General features: G+C 54.6%; 1 protein-coding gene across 3 annotated transcripts in view; it reads right to left on the bottom strand.

Moving 5' to 3' along the window:
- Positions 1-17282, bottom strand: part of Mllt1 (MLLT1 super elongation complex subunit) — a 42514-nt gene that overhangs the window by 4008 nt on the left and 21224 nt on the right. For 2 of the 3 annotated variants that reach the window (XM_075942580.1, XM_075942582.1), the window contains exons 4-8: positions 9246-9389; positions 6476-6601; positions 3414-3947; positions 1254-1341; positions 233-341 (exon numbers count right to left, since the gene is read on the bottom strand). In XM_075942580.1, coding sequence (XP_075798695.1) covers positions 233-341; positions 1254-1341; positions 3414-3947; positions 6476-6601; positions 9246-9389 — 1001 coding nt within the window. The remainder of the gene's footprint in view (positions 1-232; positions 342-1253; positions 1342-3413; positions 3948-6475; positions 6602-9245; positions 9390-17282) is intronic. The other variant, XM_075942583.1, reaches the window with a different exon arrangement.

The raw sequence follows: 17282 nt of genomic DNA, 5'->3' as shown, positions 1-17282 counted from the left end.
ACACGCTCACCATGGAGGAAGGCTGCCTTAATGCTGGCTCACCCGGACCCCATGCCTCCCACTCTCCAGCACGCCTCTGCTATACCCAGTTCTCCAGCAGACAGCTAACCTTAAGCCAGGGTGGTGCATGCCATGATCAAAAGGACAGCCTGGCCAGCTCCAGAGTCCCCCAACCTGTCCTGACAGTGAAGGCCAACACTCAGACGGCTTCTGCACCACCCAGACTCCTCACCTGGACTCTCGGCCTGGATTGGCCTTGACAGTGGTCTCCTCTCCTGACGACGAGTCATCCTCATCCGACTCCTCAGACTGCAGATCTTCCACCATGGAGCGCAGGGGGCCTGCAGCAGACAGGGGAGAGCTAAGCCTCTGGTTGCCTACCCCAGGGCCACCCCAGACTCATCACCATCTATAGGGTCCCCGACCCCTACCTTCCTGGCCCTCCTCACAGGTCTCAGGCTCCTGATCTGCGACTGGCCTGAAAGACCCCTCCATCACAGCAGCCAAAGCTCAGAGTCCCAGGTGGCCCATAGCTCTGTCTGGGACCACAGCCCCACCCAGCCTGCACTCCTTTGTGAGGGTACTCAGCGCCTCAGAAACCCTGTATAATGCTCTGGGTCTACCGTCCTCCCCTTTCTCAGAGGCACCCAGTTCCAGTCCCCTACATTCGGCATCTTGGTTTATATTCCTGTTGCCAAGGCAACAAAGGGACACAAAGCCCTCAATTACCTTGGTCATGTGATGCCAATTCAGCTGGTTCCCTCCCTAACTAGCAGGCAAGAACCTTGGAGAGTATGAGTTTCAAGGACTCCATCCCCCAGTCCAGCCCCTGTCCCCAAAGGAGGCTGCCACCATGGGAGGTAGGCTCATCTAAACAGCTTGGCCGTGCTTGGACCTGATCCCAGTCTGCTGAGGCAGAATACAGAAGCCAGCCTAAATGCCCCTGGGAAGGCCCAACACACAGATAGATCAGAACAGGCTGGCTCTACAATGCTGATGACCATTTCTCAGGAGCGAGCACCTCTATGGCTGCAGGCCTGTGGTTCCCAGGGAGTGACATGACTACTGGTTGATAGCATGGCCCAGGAGAAGGGATGCCAGTCCAAAGGAAGGCCTGGCTAAAGAGCGCAAGCCCAGGCTGTCTTTCTAAAGCAACAAGCAGTCCAATTTCCCGAGAGCCATGCCTCTCCCGGGCTGTGCCTACTGTCGACCTCCATCCACATCTACCACTTCCATCTCCCCCTCAGACCCACCTTGGCTGTGGTTCTGAGATGGTTCAAAGTCTGAGTCGGAGCTGGAGTCAGAGCTGGAGCTGGCGTTGGCTGGACTTGACTGGGCCGACTTCAGTCCATGCCAGGGCAAGCAAAGAGGGAGAGAAGAGACTGTCATCTTGTTAGTCAGAGGAGGGGCAGTGAAGTGGCCACATGGCCCCAAGGAGCTAGGACAGGAAGGACGTGCTTCCCTGGGGCTGAGTGATGACTGAGTCCAGACTCTGCCCAAGCCTTCCTACCACCCACCAGATGCACAGGAGTGATGGTGGGAGCTGTGTGTTACACGTCCTGGAGCAGGGCACACCTTGCCTGGTCTTCCTGTGGCTGCACAGGGATGGACTTGGCCACCAGGGGGCAATGACGTCAGGACAAGACAAGGCAGAAGGCTTCCACTGAGTCCTTCAGTGAGTGCTGGGAAAGGTGTGTGTGGTGTGTACAATACCTCAGGTGTGATCTGTGGTGTGAGGTCTGTAGTATGCAATGTTGTATATGGTGGGGGGACATGATCTTGACACACATTCACGGTGGGGGTAGACTAGTTACTGCGGTCACCAGCAAGAGGCTGGCTACGGGAGGAAGCAGAAAAAGCAGCAGGTTAGTAGATCTTCTAGAGCCTGTCCCTTACCTGGGACCGAGTGGCTACAGCCCTTCCCCTGGTCAAAGGTGAGTGTGGAAACAGAACACACCTGTTGTGGTAGAGTTCAGGACAGAGCTGAGTGGCTCTCAGCCCTGCCCAGAACATGGGGCAGGACAGTACCTAGTCTGCAGAAAGCAGAGTCCCCTGCCTGGAAGGGAACTCCAGGCTAAAGGCAGAACTGTCCTGCTCAGGGCCCACTGCAGCTTGGCCTACTGGAGGCCAGGTGTGCCCGTGAAGTCTCTCCTCACCCACCTTCCACTGGCTAGTCGGAGTCCCTAGGGAACCTGTCCTAGCCATCCATGACTGTTTTCCACTGTAAGGCTCTCAGGGTAGGACCTCACAGCCTGGGCCTGGAGCCAGGGCACCCTCCCTTGAACACACCCAACCCCATTTGTTTTCCCTGGGCAGCAAAATAAAGAAAGATGGCTGCTACCTGACATTGCACCAGGTCAGGGTAGGCTCCAGTTTCAAGCCTGCAGGCTTAGGCACAGGCTAGGAACTGATGGGGACAGGTGCCCCTCCGAGGCCTCAGTGGGCTTGTGGTGGTCCACAGACCTGGTACCTTTCTTACCACAGAGAGCCCAGGAGCAGAGTACCGTCATCCTACTGCAGCCACACTTCCCACAACCACAAGAGCCTGGGGTGTGGACAGCAGTTGGGACCAAGCACAGTGGTAAGGCCACCAAGCTTACAACAGCAGCTGTGGCAGACACTCTGATTGGGGTGCTCCTGGGCCATATACTGTCTACACTCTGCTCCAGTCTGAGAGGGAAGTACCCACAGAATGGCCTGTGAGCCCTGCCTGGGACCAGAATACCAGCCCACAGCTCAGGCAAGGTGGGCTAAGTGCAGCTGCCCTAAGTGCCGTGCTCTGCCCTGGTACCTGGAGGAGGGTGTTTTATCACCCAGAGCCACAGTTTCATATAGCAGAGGCTGAGCCCTGGCTCAGGTGGTCCCGCACAGCCCAGCGCCTGAGGGATAAGCCCTGGGAGCTGCTGACAGACTACTCTGCTCTGTCTCTGCAGAGCTGAGACACTTCCCTGAGAACTGTGGAAGGTGGCCAGCACTCAGCAGGCAAAGTGCCAGAACTCCAGGGGACAGAGCATTCACCTCTGCATCACCTCTACAGCTAGGAGCCCATGTCCGTGACACAGGCAGACAGCCCCCCAGAAAAAGGGAGACTGAATCTGTACCCTGCTGCTTGGCACAGGTGCAGGGGACAGGAGGCTCCCAGAGAAGCTCTGGATGGCTCCCTTCTTATGGGAGGAGAGCAGGGTCAAGGCACACCAGAAAGGCAGGACCTCAGAGAGGGAACTGTCAGGTTCATCTTGAATCAACAGTGCTTGCCTAGCCACTAAAGTCACAGCCTGCCCAATGGGTGGCACCAGGGCTGGGGTTCTGAACTTCAGTACTACATGGCCCATAGTACCTAGGGACCTCAGTTACTACTGCATGGGCAGGGGAGACGGCAAACTGGCAAGCAGCACCCAGCACGACCTGCTCACCTCTGACCGGAAGGAGGCCTCATCCTCTGAGTTTGAGTCCTCAGCCTGCTGGGTCCGCTTGGCCTCCCGAGCCTCACTGTCTGCCTTCCCCTTGTCACCTTTGCTGCTGCTCTTGTCCCTGGGCACCTTCTTGTCAGGGAAGGAGGAGGAGGCGCGGGGTGAGGTGCCAGGGGCACGCCGTGTCCCCTTCGATCCGCTCTTCTTAGGTTTTTTGGCACTGGGCTTCGGTGAGTCCGTGGCAGCGGGCCGCTTGCTGGAGGCCTTGGGCAGGGTAGGGGGCTGAGGTGCCCCCTTGGGGGACAGGCTTTCCAGCTTTGTCTCCTTTAGGGCCATTTTGGGTTCCTTGAAGGCAGCCTTGGGTGCTGGGGCCTTCTCCTCCTTGGGCAGCTTGCGCACAGCGTCCTTGGCACTCTTGGGCTCGCGCTCTGGCTCCTTGGAGCAGCTCCTGCTCTCTGAGTCCTTGCGCGGCCGCTCGCGGTGCTCCCTGGCCACCTTGTGAGGTTTGGACGCCTTACCACTCTCTTTGTTGGCGTCCTGCAAGGCCAAGGGCAGGGAAGGTGAGGAAGATGTGTTAGCGGCACCTTAGGGCTGCCGGACTTAACCACCCAGGCCCAGGCAAAGGCTGATTTGCCTGTCTGAAATGTGTAGAGAGAACCTGCAGAGTCAAAGGGTACAGCCAACAGATACAGTAGAGCTATGCCCACAAACCTGTGTAGCCACTATGGCCACCAGCGCCTACAGCTACCTGCATCTGGGAGACCCAAGGCTACACCAACCAGGAGGTGTGGTCAGCCTCCTTTGAGGCCCTAGTCCACATTCTTGGTGCTCGCAACCCATCCTGAAGCTGAACCATCCTGGGCAGCCAGCACCTCCAAGCTGATGGGGTGGGTACAGTATAAGGCACATGACCCAGGTGGTTCTTCTAAAACTAGGAGAGCTCAATTGACAGGCATGGGCACCCCAGGGAGACAGAGGCACCACCCAGGCAGAGCAGTCCTGTTCTAGCCATGGAAACCAGTGGGGAATGCCCAGCTTTCTGCACCCATGTTCCCCCCAAATGTGGGAAGGAGTGCCTACTCCAAAGAGCAAGAGCTCAGCAAAGAGGCCAGTGCCCACGACAGCATCAGCAGGGCCACAGCCCGAAAGACAGTGCTCTCACATGCCCTCTCCACACCCCAGTCACCAGATCATTCTGGAGTGCTCAACTTGTGCCTCCACCAGTCCAACTTCTCTTCAGTAGGTACAGCAGTGGCCAGGCAAAATAGCTCAGAGCTCGCCAGGTGACAGCTCTTCCCATGCAGGCCAGACCCCAGGACACAGACAGGAGAAAGTACCACAGAGGACACCAAGCTCGTGGGACAAGCCCCTGGCAAGAAGGGCTCTGCAACACGCTTAGACCACTCAGGTGTCTAGGGACAGATGAAGCTGCCTCAGGACTGTGGCCTGTGCCATGGCCATGTTCCTGCAAACTTAACAAGGAACACTGCAGGGCGATGAATGCACCACAGGAACTGGAGGGAGGAAGACTGTGTCCCAGCAAGTCACAAGGAAGGCAAGAAGTGGAAAGCAGGCGGGCCTCACCCTCTCTTGCTGAGGACAAGTCTATAGGCAAGAGTGGCCAACGAGAATGTGCCCACAGTTGTGAGAGGTTGACAGGATCCACTTCCCTAGGGCCATGCCTGGGCAACTACAGAGTTCCACAACTAGCCCTCCACAGTGAGACCCAATCTCAAACACTGCGAATGCAGTTGGTGTGGATGGAACCCTCATGGGCTCGATGCTGCCCTCTCTTCAACAGTGATGACAGGCACTTCAGAGAGGCTGCCAAGGGCTGGTGGCCTGGTGCCCATCAAGGTGACACAATCTGTGCCTCCAGGGGACAGGTCTGGGTGGTCCTAGCTCCAGCCACAGGCCATGACAGACTGCTCAGTCAAGTTAGTAGAGGGGTTGACACTCAGGTCTGGACCATGCTCTAAGGCTGGGGCTTCTGGGAGTCACAGAGAAGAAGCTGTGCTGCCTAGAAATCTGTGCAGCCCCAGGCAGCACCCACAGAAGTGGGTACAGAAGATCTGCACACCAGGGAGGCACGTGCACAGGAGACACAGCACCCTTAGCCTTCAACACTTCCGGGGACCCTAAACAACAATGGCTGAGTGAGAAGCCCCAGGCTGCTAGCAAAGCCTGGCCTCTCCTGCAACCTTCAAAAGTCAGTCAAGGGTGACATCAGGGCCTGGCTGGGACTCGAAGATGTGACCAGCTTGAGGATGATACAGGCCTGCTAGCCTTGTGGAAAGAGCTGGAAAGAGCCTGCCTAGTGCTTGCTTCTCTTCCTGTGGTATCCATGGATAAGATGGTCCAAGGGTGCTTGAGTCTCACAGATGCCCTGCTGACAATGCCCTACAGGCAAGTGAAGCAAGAATGTGAAATGAAGGATAGACAAGGTCACGCCGAGAAGTGTCCCCAAAAGGCCAAGCCCACATGTTGTGAGGTCTGGGTGGTCCTAGCCTGGGTGGTGGGCCCAGGGTACTAGGTTCAGATGTCATGGTGGTGCTGATAGCATTGGGCAGTGTGTGGCTGGGGTGGCTGCCCCAGGAGGCCCACCGAGAACCTTCCGGAAGGCCAAGTGATGGAACGAAATACGTGTCCTTGGGATTCAGCTCAATCGCATACATGCTATTCCCTGAATCCCCCAAATCGGTTTCAGGCCAGCACTGCTAACCAGCAGAGCTAGAAGTGGCAAGGGCAGGTTTGGCCTGGCCTTGTTGGAGCTAGAAGGTAGCTAAGGGACCACTGATGGAGATGCCCTGCCCAGTGACCAAATCACTGCTGAGCAGGAAAGAGGGCCCAGGAGGCCTGACTCAAGAGGAGCAGGGTGCAGGATGAACAGCCAGATCACAAGCACTATTCCTTGACGCTAGCTAGCGAAGCGACAAGGATCAGGAGCAGAGGCTCGGGATGTAGGCGGCAGGTGTGCAGGCCAGGCTCAGCAGATGGTGGAAATGGCCTGCAATTGCCAGTGGCCAGGTCCATGCTCCGCAACGTTGGCCTTCCACCTCACTAACCTTGGAGCCGTGGGACGGTTTGTTCTTCTTGGGGTCAGAGAAGGCAGAGAGTGGAATTGTGGGTAACATGGGGTAGTCGGGGCTGGGCCTGGACACCGTGTCCACTCCTTCGGGCATTACCATCACCTAGTGACAAAGAAGAGACAGAGATTATCCACAGGCCCCAGGCGATGGGCTGGCGGCCGTGGAGCTGGCCTCCTGGGGAGGGAGAAGGAAGCGGAGGCCAGCTGCCCAGAAGAGTCCCAGGTTTATCCTTACGATGGACAGTGGTAGGGACCAAGATGGCCTTAGGGCCTCCAGGATGGACCCTAGCCAGCAGACTGCAACCCTGGTCAACAAGATTCAGAGTCTGTGGCAAAGCAAGAGATGCAGCTGGGGCCACAGGCTATGCTGAGCACAGAGGAGGAGGCTGGAGGGAGGCACAGGAGGAGAGGCAGAAGCCGGTGGCAGCAAAGTGGCTTCTGAGGGATTAGCACAGATGTGGCTGGGGACAAACTTTTCTCACTTCAGGTACAGGCAGTTGCAGCTGGCCACATAGAGCCCAAGCAGCAAGGCAGAGGCCAAGAACAGGGCCAAGGGCAAGAGGGGGTAAGAGAAAAGCTTAAGTGGCCAGAGCTGGTCACTGCGAGCACTAGCCAGCTCAGGGTCGCGGGCTGAGATGAGGACTGGCCTGAGGCCCAGAAGTACTGCCCGGCTTCAGCAGATCTCAAGACACAAGCAGTAAGTAGTTTGGGAATGGACTCCAAACAGCAAAGTCACATAAAGATGGAGGCCAACCATTGAGGACACGATACTGCATAGAATGCAGCAAACAGAGGGAGGATGGGGCTGTAAGAAAAGGGCTCAGGCTGGCCAAAAAAGTGACGTTCAGCCCTGAGCACCTGGGCTCTGCAACCAGACACACCTGTCCTCTGGGGATGGGGATGCCCCACACCACTCGACACTGCACTGGAAGAGGGCAGGAACTTGACCTGCCCTGCTGTGACTTGCTCACTGGAGCCTGCCCAACCACAACAGAGGTGAGGCTCCTATGAAGGCTGTGTGTCCCCAGCTGGGCCTTGTGAACACCAGTTCCTAGAAGCACCTGCAAGGTTCGAGTCCCAGGACACTGGTCCTATGAGAAAGCGACTTCCAGGACAGGGTAGGAGCAGAGTGCAGGAAAACCCAGCTCCAGGGTAGCCAGGCTTCAATGGTCCCTGCATGGCTTACATTCTTTTCCACTTGCCAGCCAGCTTGGCCTCCAGGGCCAGCAGCTTGGTGTTCCCTGCCAAGATGCCCGAGGCCAGATGGGGACGGCACACAGACAAGACGCCACATGGGCCAGGTTACCTGGTACAAACAACCCCAGGCCACAAGCGGACGAGACCAAGCTGGGCACTGCTGGCTGCCTGGCTATGGCAGTGATGGACCCCAGTCTGCTCCTTCCTAGGGACAAAGTCAAGTATAGAACCTGGAGCCACTGCAAGAACATGTGACCCTAACATGATGTCACCTCCAGTTCCCCAGTGCCCACAGCTCGTAGACGAGCATTACCCCCACAGACATTCACAACCCAGAAGGCCAACAACACAGAGTCACAGTTACCTGGTCCTGGGAGTCACCTGAGAGCCATCGTCCCATAGCCAGGCCACCTGAGGCTGAAAGTGTCTGGCTGGCCAGCTCCCTAGGAGCACTCTAGGACCTCACTGCAGTTTCTCTTCAAGGCCGGCTGAACACAGCTTCCCTCCCTGTTCCTCCTATGCTGTGTCAGATGATGCCCTGAGAACCTTCTCCACAGTGTGGGTAATACCTCCCCTGGCACCTGAGAGGCTTGGAGAGGCCTGAGACGCTGACGCTCCCAAGAAGCTGACCTGGGGCCCTGGGGACGCCCACACACGCTGTGGATGCGCAGTTCCTAGTGTAGGGCAGCAGAGGGTGGAGCTGCCTCTGCACACACCCACATACCCTCAGTCATTCCAGGACCTGAATGCAGAGCAGTATCGTGTCTGCACGTCCATCCCAGGCTGCCACTGCCCTGCCACCACATAGGCAGTCAGAGAGCTTCATCGGCAGCACGCAGGGTTTGAAACCCACTTAAACCCTTGCCTGGACACAACCACTTCCATTCTGAGGAGGGTCCTGAGAGACCTGGCTATACAGAACCAAGAGAAAGGGGATGCCTGACTCCAGAAACATATGCTGGCTGCCATGTACCTGGGGAAGAGGGCTAGCCACACACTCAGATACCACCAGAGCCCCAGTCCTACCATACCACAAACCCCCATACCTACACACACACACACACACACACACACAATCTCAGACACTACCACATACTCTGCCCTATGTTTACACACATCTCAAACACAACACCACACAGCCCACCCATCTCTACCTCTGCACCTGATACACCACATGATGTGCTTACAGCTCACAACACCATGATCTCCTAAGCAGGTGCCACATATAACCTGCATGCACACATGTGCACTGACATACAAGACGACAGGCAGCCATACAAACCACCCACTGCCCCTCCCCATATTCTCACACCCCTTGCCAGACCATCACAGGCCTAGGCTAGCACCTTGGTATGCTCTGTGACCTTAGGTCACCGAAAGTGGCTTTGCGACCTTCTCCTTCAGCAGCCAGTTGAATCGTAGTTGTCTGCCCTTGTCCATGGGCCCCTCCACGTCCTCAGGCTGCTGCCTGCCCCACCAGTTAAGGGCCACCCAGGCCCAGCCATGCCAGCAGCCAGCACAGAGCAGAGGTGGCGGGCAGGCGCACTCACCCCGCCAGCCATGAGCAGCTTGCAGCGAAACTCTGTGGTAGGATTGTTGAAGGTGAGCTTCTCGCAGCGCAGGTGGTTGACAGGAGGGTTGCCCTCCAAATTGAGGAACAAGTCGTAGGTGAAACAGACCTTCCTCGGTTCCTCCTAGAACACAGAACATGGAATTCCATCAGCAGTGAGAAGGAAGCCAGAGCACTGGACAGGACAGGGCCTTCCCAAGCCTGCCCCACGCCTCCTATCTCTCCAGCCATTAATAATAGAGCCCTTCGCTCCCGAGAGGGCTCCGAGCCTCTGGGATTCCCCTTCATCTCGCGAAGCACCAGTGAGGTTGCTCTTCTTCAAGTCTCATACAGTAAGGCACTCCCTGCACTTTCCTTACAGACCCCCACAAACACACTACTCGGGTCTCAATCCTGTGAGCAGTGCAGGAATGGGGGTCAGATCCCATGGTTTTACCACAGGAGATCCTCAGGAGCCACCACAGAAACCAAAACCCAGAGGCTTTTTATGTGCAGTAGTGTGGAAGACACAAGGAACCATTTTCATGGTGACTAGATGTCCCACTGCCAGGTGTGTGTAAACAAACTACACTCCAGGCTGGCCTTGAACTCCCAGTGTTCCTGATTCCACTTCCTGACAGCTAGGATAAGGAGAGCACTGCCACACTGATACCCATCCCCAGATACAGGGCAGACAACTGACTTGTGACATGGGTGTGAGGGCAGTTTCATGGAGGCAAAACAACCTCATCAAACAACGGTGATGGTACAACTAGATAGCAACATGAAGAGAAACAGAACGGAACCCACCTCACCTTGCAACCAGAAAGTGGTTCAGCAGAGACAGGCACTTGACCATGCAAGCCTGAGGACCCACATGGTGGATGGAGATGGTGGCAAGTTTAAGAAACCAGGGACACCAGATGGTCGTGGCACACGCCTTTAATCCCAGAAGGCAAAGGTATGTGGATCCCTATGAGTTCGAGGTCAGCCTGGTCTACAGAGCGAGTTCCAGGACAGGCTCCAAAACTACAGAGAAACCCTGCCTTGAAAAACCAAAAAAGAAAAAAAGAAAAAAAAAGAAAGAAAAGAAAGGAAGGAACACATAAACCAACCAGGAACAAGCAAAGAGGGATAGTCCTGGTTCCTAAAAGTTCCAGAAGCTGCTGAGACCTGAAGGTTCAAGAAGGTGACTGTAAACTGGGCATCCAAGATGCCCAAGGCCCAGATGGGAGCTGTAACTGCTGCAGCCATTCATGGCTGATGGGAAGTAGTCATCACATAGCAGCCAAGTACTGGGCACGCAGGGTGGACACCTCCAAGCCGAACACCAGAGGCTCTAGTAGTCTCCCGTCTGACTCATCGCGGAGTGTCTAGTCAGTCCGTGCAGTCCCAGGTGTTGGGGATTCTTGGGTAGACAATGGCCAGCCTCAAAGAGCCCCTCCTCCCTCTGATTTCTTCTTTGGATGTATTAGCTGGAGAGCACAGATACTTCAACATCCCTGATGGAGGACCAGTACTCCCTGAGGGATAAGAGGCCTTTGGCCCCACTTCCCTACTCCCAATTCTATGGAGATGGGCCCAGTTCAGCAAATGACAGCAGCGGGAAATTTAAACCCACAGTAAGCTACATGTTAGCTAACCAGTGAGATTTAAAAGTAAACACTCAGCTCCCAAGAAAACAAAAGCAATCTTAGCAAACAACAACACCTCACACAGAAAGTCAGGCTGCAGGACAGGAAACCTCTGTGAGCGGCAGCAGGGCAGGCCCCAGTCTGCTAAGTGCTCCTCCAGTGGGTGAGGGAAGGGGCAGGGTCTCCCTGGTTTCCTGGGGATATGTAGGTCACAGTTTGCTCAATGGTGGCGTGTAAGCTCCGGAGACCCAGGGTGACTCACAGCAGGGTCAGTCAGCTATGTGACAACCCTCAGCAGCAGAGTGACCGCTGGATGTCCTTGTTCATCTAACACTAACACTGACACTGGATGGGTCCTCTAGTGTTGCGAGTGAAGGGCAACAGTGGTGAGGCTAACCTTGAGGATGGGGATCTCACTTTTGGACACGGGTTTCTGCAGAGCTGGTGGAACAGACAGGCTGGCCTAGATGAATGGGGACTGTGCCCACCTCTTGTTCTGGCCACAACACGAAGCAGAAGATGAGGGGACAGGCTAGCACAGATGCGACAAGAAGCCAGCATCTTGCACTGACTCCCTCCCCTGGCCACCCTTAACTGGGTCCCAGATATCACTCCATTCACAGAGGGGTCCTGTCTAGCTGTGGAGATGACCGGGCAGTCAACCTGCATTCCCTATAAAATGGACATCAGGGAGACAAGCGGGCCAAGGAGGAGCGACAGAAGAGGGAGTTGCTACTGTGCAGCACAGGGTCTGTGAGCTCAGACAGTGCCCTTGGTATCCAGTGCCCAGCTGAGAAAAACTGCTCACAAGATGAATCAATACCCCAAGTGGGTGGGACTGGACAGCACCAAAGGGATACCTTGGGTGTTCAGCAAACAAAGTGGGGGGAGGGGCTCAGAGACAGTGATGGGAAGAGGAAAGAGGACTAACCACCAGTTTAGTCACCAACAGGAGGGTCAGGCCAACTGCACCCCATCGTTTCCAGCTGCTGCTCTCTGGCAGTACCTTGAAGGGTTGTGCAGAGCTGGCCCAACAGGGGAAAAAGGCTAAGTTTTTGGACATGTGCGTGTGCGCGCGCGCGCGCGCACACACACACACACACACACACACACACACACACACACACTGTGTGTGTGTAAAATGTCTTCCTCAGTTACTCTGTACCCTATTTTATGAGGCAAGGTCTCACCAAATCTGGAACTTACCCTTGGTCTCTATCGGAGCATAGGGATTATAGACACACAACACACACGCAGTGCTCAAGTCCTCATGCCAGTATGGCAAGCTCCTTCCTGGCTGAGCCCTGTTCTCCACTTTAGTCACCCCTGCTGACTCAGGACAGGTGAGGGATGACAGAGGGAGACAGGGGCCTCCGCGAGGACGCAGCATCTGAGAGCTATACTCCAGGACATGAGGGCCAGCAGTGTGCTAACCATCCCCCAAGTTTAAGGCTCACAGACACTTCAGTCGACCCCCAATTTGCCTCAACTCCAAGCAGCTTCAGCACAGGCCCCTCGTGTATGCACTGCAGCCACCTGTACTCGCCACAGTGGGCAGCGAGCCAGCATCTCTCTAGTCTCAGACAAATGCAATGCCACCCAACTGGCCAGACCAGTGCTGGTGCCAAGGAGGCCAGGAGTGCACACAGCTCAGGAGAAAGGGCTTTGGGACAGGCTGGCTCCAAGCACCTGAGCCCATCTCCCACCCTGACTGTGAGAACAGCAGCCATCACGAGGACCCCAGTATGCTGCGAGCTTGGTTCGCAGACTCACAGTTAGCAGTCAGATAATTCTGAGTGTGGCCTGAAATGACTGCAAGTTCACAAGAGATGCTGTAATGGGGCCATCCTCAGCATCATGCCCTTATGTGACAAGCAGCATCACTGAAAAAGAGTAAACAAGGATGGGAGGTGGCAGAGAGAGGAGAAGGGAGGGGAGGGGAGGGGAAAAAGAGCCTCTGAGACCCAGCCAAAGAGCCAAGACCTGTCCTGATTGCTGATTTAAATCCTGAGCAAAATGGACTAGTAAAACATAGATACAAAGCGGAAAAACCATATAGGTAGACAGATAGACAAACACAGATACACACAGAGAAAAAGAGACAGATACACACACAGACATACAGATACAAACAGAGTCAGACACACACCTGGGTTGGGTGAGGCTCAATAACAGCGCATGTACTTGGCATGTAAGAGGCCCTGGGTTCTACCCTCAGCCACCACTTCAGACAGGCTGACCATCTATGAGGTACCAGGAAGCACAGTGCAGTCTGCAGACGCCCTGATGAGGCATCAGTCTTATCTCCTACAGACACGCAGTGGACTGTTTACAGGTCACACACTGAGCCAGCTGAGTCGCCAGGGCTCACGTCCAAACATTGTGGGAGTAGCGAAAAGGCGCTGCAGGCGAGTTGGCAGCTGGCAGACTGCTCTCCACTTCTGCACAAATTCTACACTTCTCTATATTACAAACTGCTCAGTGCATACACCCAGCTCTGTCACATTCTCCTCAGAGCTCTTTGGTACCCGCTGTGTCCTATGGGCTTTTCTCCTGCCCTCCCCTGGGTCACCTGTGCCACCAGGTTTTGCTATGTGCCCAGGTTTCTGTAGCATCAGGGACAATCTGAGCCCCACTGGCATCTGGTCAGAATCAGGCCACATGTAGGTATACCACCCATACCCACAAGGCCTTCCCAGAGACCTGGTGAAAAAGCTTTCCCTCTAGGGCCCCAGCAATGTGCACTGGCACCTACTTTTGCTACAGCGAGAGAAGTGTCATCTACCCTGAAGGAAGACAGGACAAGAGACTGGAGGACAGGAGGTCCTTGGGTGTGAGGGACAGTGAAGTAACGGCAAGAGAAAGACTGAACAGCAACGGACCCTGCAGGACAGAGGACCCATGTTACGGCGGGAAGCATCCTGAGACAGTCCAGGGACCCACCACCTGGCCTGGAGATGACTTGGATTAAGAGCACTTGTTCCCAGCACCCATAGCATGACTCACAATGGCCTGATAACTCCAGCTCCTGAGGACCAAACACCCTCTTCTGGTCTGCACAGGCACAAGCACACACACGGCACACAGACATACACATAGGCAAACACTCATACACATAAAACAAAAATAAACAAATCTTGCAGAAAAGAGAAGAAAGAATGAATGACCCCAAGCACAAAAGAGTTCAGTCATCCTTGGCCACACAGAACTTGAGGATAGCCAGACTGCACAAAGCCCTGACCCAAAATAAAGCCAACAGACAGGAGGAGGAAGGACTTGGGCCACCGAGGAACACTGTGACAGCAGGGCAGTAAGGAGAGCCACAGGAAGCGTACAGTGCACAGCTCAGGTGAGGAATTACATGTTGGGAATACCTTCAACAAAGCGCGGAGCCTGAGCAGACCTATGTAAGAACTGGGAGCTTGGACACATCTTGCCCCGATAAACCGAAGCCCAGTGACAAGTGTTTATAAAGGCATCCATTGCCAAGCTAGGCCCAGACCCACATACAGCAGAGCCAGAGCCAAGGGTTCCTCACACCGCCGCCTGACAACCCAGAGGCGGAGGTGGAGACTGGAAACACATGAGAGGTTGCCAGAATGAGTTCAACAGGCCGTGTTTGGGGAACTGGGGGGATCAGAACCACTATAGACCCAACATGTGGGCCCCTATTTAGTGTGCAAGTGTGATGGGTATGTGACTCCAGGAGAGATTGTGGTGGCACACAATGGACCTAGGAGACTGAGGACACATGGGTCTATCCATCTTCACAGTCAGATCAATCAGCTTCTAGGTGCACAGCCCTAAACCAAGAAAGAGACTCACTGACTGGCATGTGGTTGTCAGCAGGGAACAACTATCTCGGAACCCGCCAGAGATCAATGTGGCTGTGAGAAGGGCTTTCCTGGTTCAGTCCCCAAGAGGAGCGGGACAGGGACACTGAGCACAACCCTAGTTGGCCCCAGCCTCCTTCCCTCCAGTGTAAGGCCCTGAGGTCTCCTGGGACAGGTGCAGGGAAAGCGTGAGGTGGAGATGGGACACAGGCTGCTCTCCAAATCACAACATGAGAAGCAGCTCCTAGCAACAGCACAGGGTTCAGCAACAGAACAGGAAGATGCAGTAGGACCCCCGGAAGAAGGACTGCCAGGTGTTCCATGGAGATGGGGGAGAGGCCGGGAAACCTCATGCCAGGCCGAAACCATGTGACACACTCTTCAGCAAGCAAAGACTCAGACAAGAGTCACCAGGGAGCTGGGCACAAGGTAGCACTTGTCATCCAGTGTGCAGGAGGCTGAAGGAGGAGGATGCAAAGACCAGGTTAGCCTGCACAGAGTGAGGCTTTGACTCGGAATAAAAAGAAAAACGGCACTGAGAGCAAAGATGAGGGGGGACTCATTCAGCTCCAACTGGCTTGTGTGAGGACATTTACTGTAACCAGCCTGTAGTAGTAGGCAAATCCGCCAGGAGACAGCACGGCAGGCAGTTAAGAGCACTCACATGACCCAGTACCAGCTTCTGATCCCTGCTGGTTCTGGACACATGGTACACACACTTGTACATTAAAAACAAACAAACAACAAACAAAAGCCCATAAAATAAGATAGCTTCTTAAAACAGAACATACAAAGACCCAAGTGTGAGAGCCAGGAATGGCAGCACATGTCTGTGGCTCCAGCCATGGAGAAGCATAGACAGGGGCCCTGGAGTTTGTCCATCAGCCTGTCCAGCCACCAGTGAGCTCAGGTTCAGGGAGTGAAACCCTGTGTCAAAAATTAAGGACCAGAGGGGCTGGAAAAGTGGCTCAGTGGTTAAGAGCACCCACCAACTGCTCTTCCAGAAGACCTGAGTTCAATTCCTAGCACCCACATGGCAGCTCACAACTGTAACTCAAGTTCCAGGGGCTCTGACACCCTCACATAGACACACAGGCAGGAAAAATACCAATGCACATAAAGTAAAAATAAAAAAGCTTTTTTTAAAAGATAAAGTAAAAATAATTTCTTAAAATGAGGGGCAAGGCAGGGAAGACACTTATGTTGACCTGTGGCCTTCACACACCAAACACAGAGCACACACAGTAGAGTGAAACTTAAGGGGGCACTATGAACAATGCACATGGACAGATTAGTCACCTGGAGAAAACATGCATCTTTCTACAGCAAAGCAGACCAGTCACAAGAGAGCCAGCTCAAAAGCTAGAGCATCGAGGTTTGGTTCCCAGCACCCATCAGTCTCTAGGCCTACGGGATCCAATGCCCTCTTCTGGCCACCTTGGGTACCAGGTACACATACGGTGCACAGACAGACATGCAAGCAAACACTCAAACACATAAAATGAAATTTTTCCCTCACACAAAAAAGTAGAAATTCTCAAAAGATTCAGCATACACAAGAGACTCAGGCAGCTGTCAGGAATTCCCTGGAAACAACAGGCCAGAAGTAACACCTGCATCTCAGTACTGGGCAGGCTGAGGCAGGAGGACAGTGGATTCTAGACCAGCTTGGGACTATAAACATATCCTGACACAGACAAACAGGACCTAGGACCACAAAGCCTCCCTGGCACACCCTACGAGACATACAAAGACGACAACTCATCCTACTGAGCTCAGCAGGGTAAGAAGAGGGGTGACCACTCCCTAACACAGTTTATGTGACTGGCATCAACCCATATAGAAACCAAGGACACCACAGGAAGCCACCACCTGACACTGCCTATGAACACAGATGCAAGTACCGTGGGAAAACACTAGGCAAGCATGCGGACTCAAGCTCTGAAGACGGTATACATCACACACCCAAAGAGAGGCAGGGGTGCAAGGCAGAACACACAAAGCTACCTGCAGTGGTGCACTGGAGACAGGAAGGGAGCAGCCTCAGGGTGTTCTTGATAGTGGCAGAAAAAAAGCCTCTGACAAAGTTTAATACCTCTTCATCATGAAAGAGAACTGCACAGGAAGGTAGGGGCAGATGTGATATAAGAAAGCTGTGTTAGTCCCTGCCACCTCCTCCGTGGTCAGGAAACAGCTCCCACTGAACTGACACAGATGCTGCTGAGGTCCCTGCACTCACAGGTGCTGTGTGCAGACACTGCGCAGGACCATGTGTACAAAGGCAGGAAAAGCTTTTGTTTTTTTAGTTTTAGAACTGGGCTTCCTAATCCAATAGTGGTCATTTACAATGGACCCATAACAGATGTCCCGCTCAACAGTAACAACTGGAAACTCACCAGAGCAATGAGGAGCTGGCTGTGGATGACAGAAAGGACACACAGGAAACCCTATCCATGCACACACACCTAAGCTCAGAACTAATGGCTCTACTGAAGCACAGCTGTGGGGCTGTGATGGCTCAGCCAGCTGTCACATCGCCAAGATCTGGAGGTACCCGGGAGGCAGGACTCT

Source organism: Microtus pennsylvanicus, chromosome 12 (genome assembly GCF_037038515.1).
Source record: "Microtus pennsylvanicus isolate mMicPen1 chromosome 12, mMicPen1.hap1, whole genome shotgun sequence".
Taxonomy (NCBI): domain Eukaryota; kingdom Metazoa; phylum Chordata; class Mammalia; order Rodentia; family Cricetidae; genus Microtus; species Microtus pennsylvanicus.
Note: the sequence above shows the minus strand (reverse complement) of the source record. Positions and strands in the feature narration are given on the sequence as shown.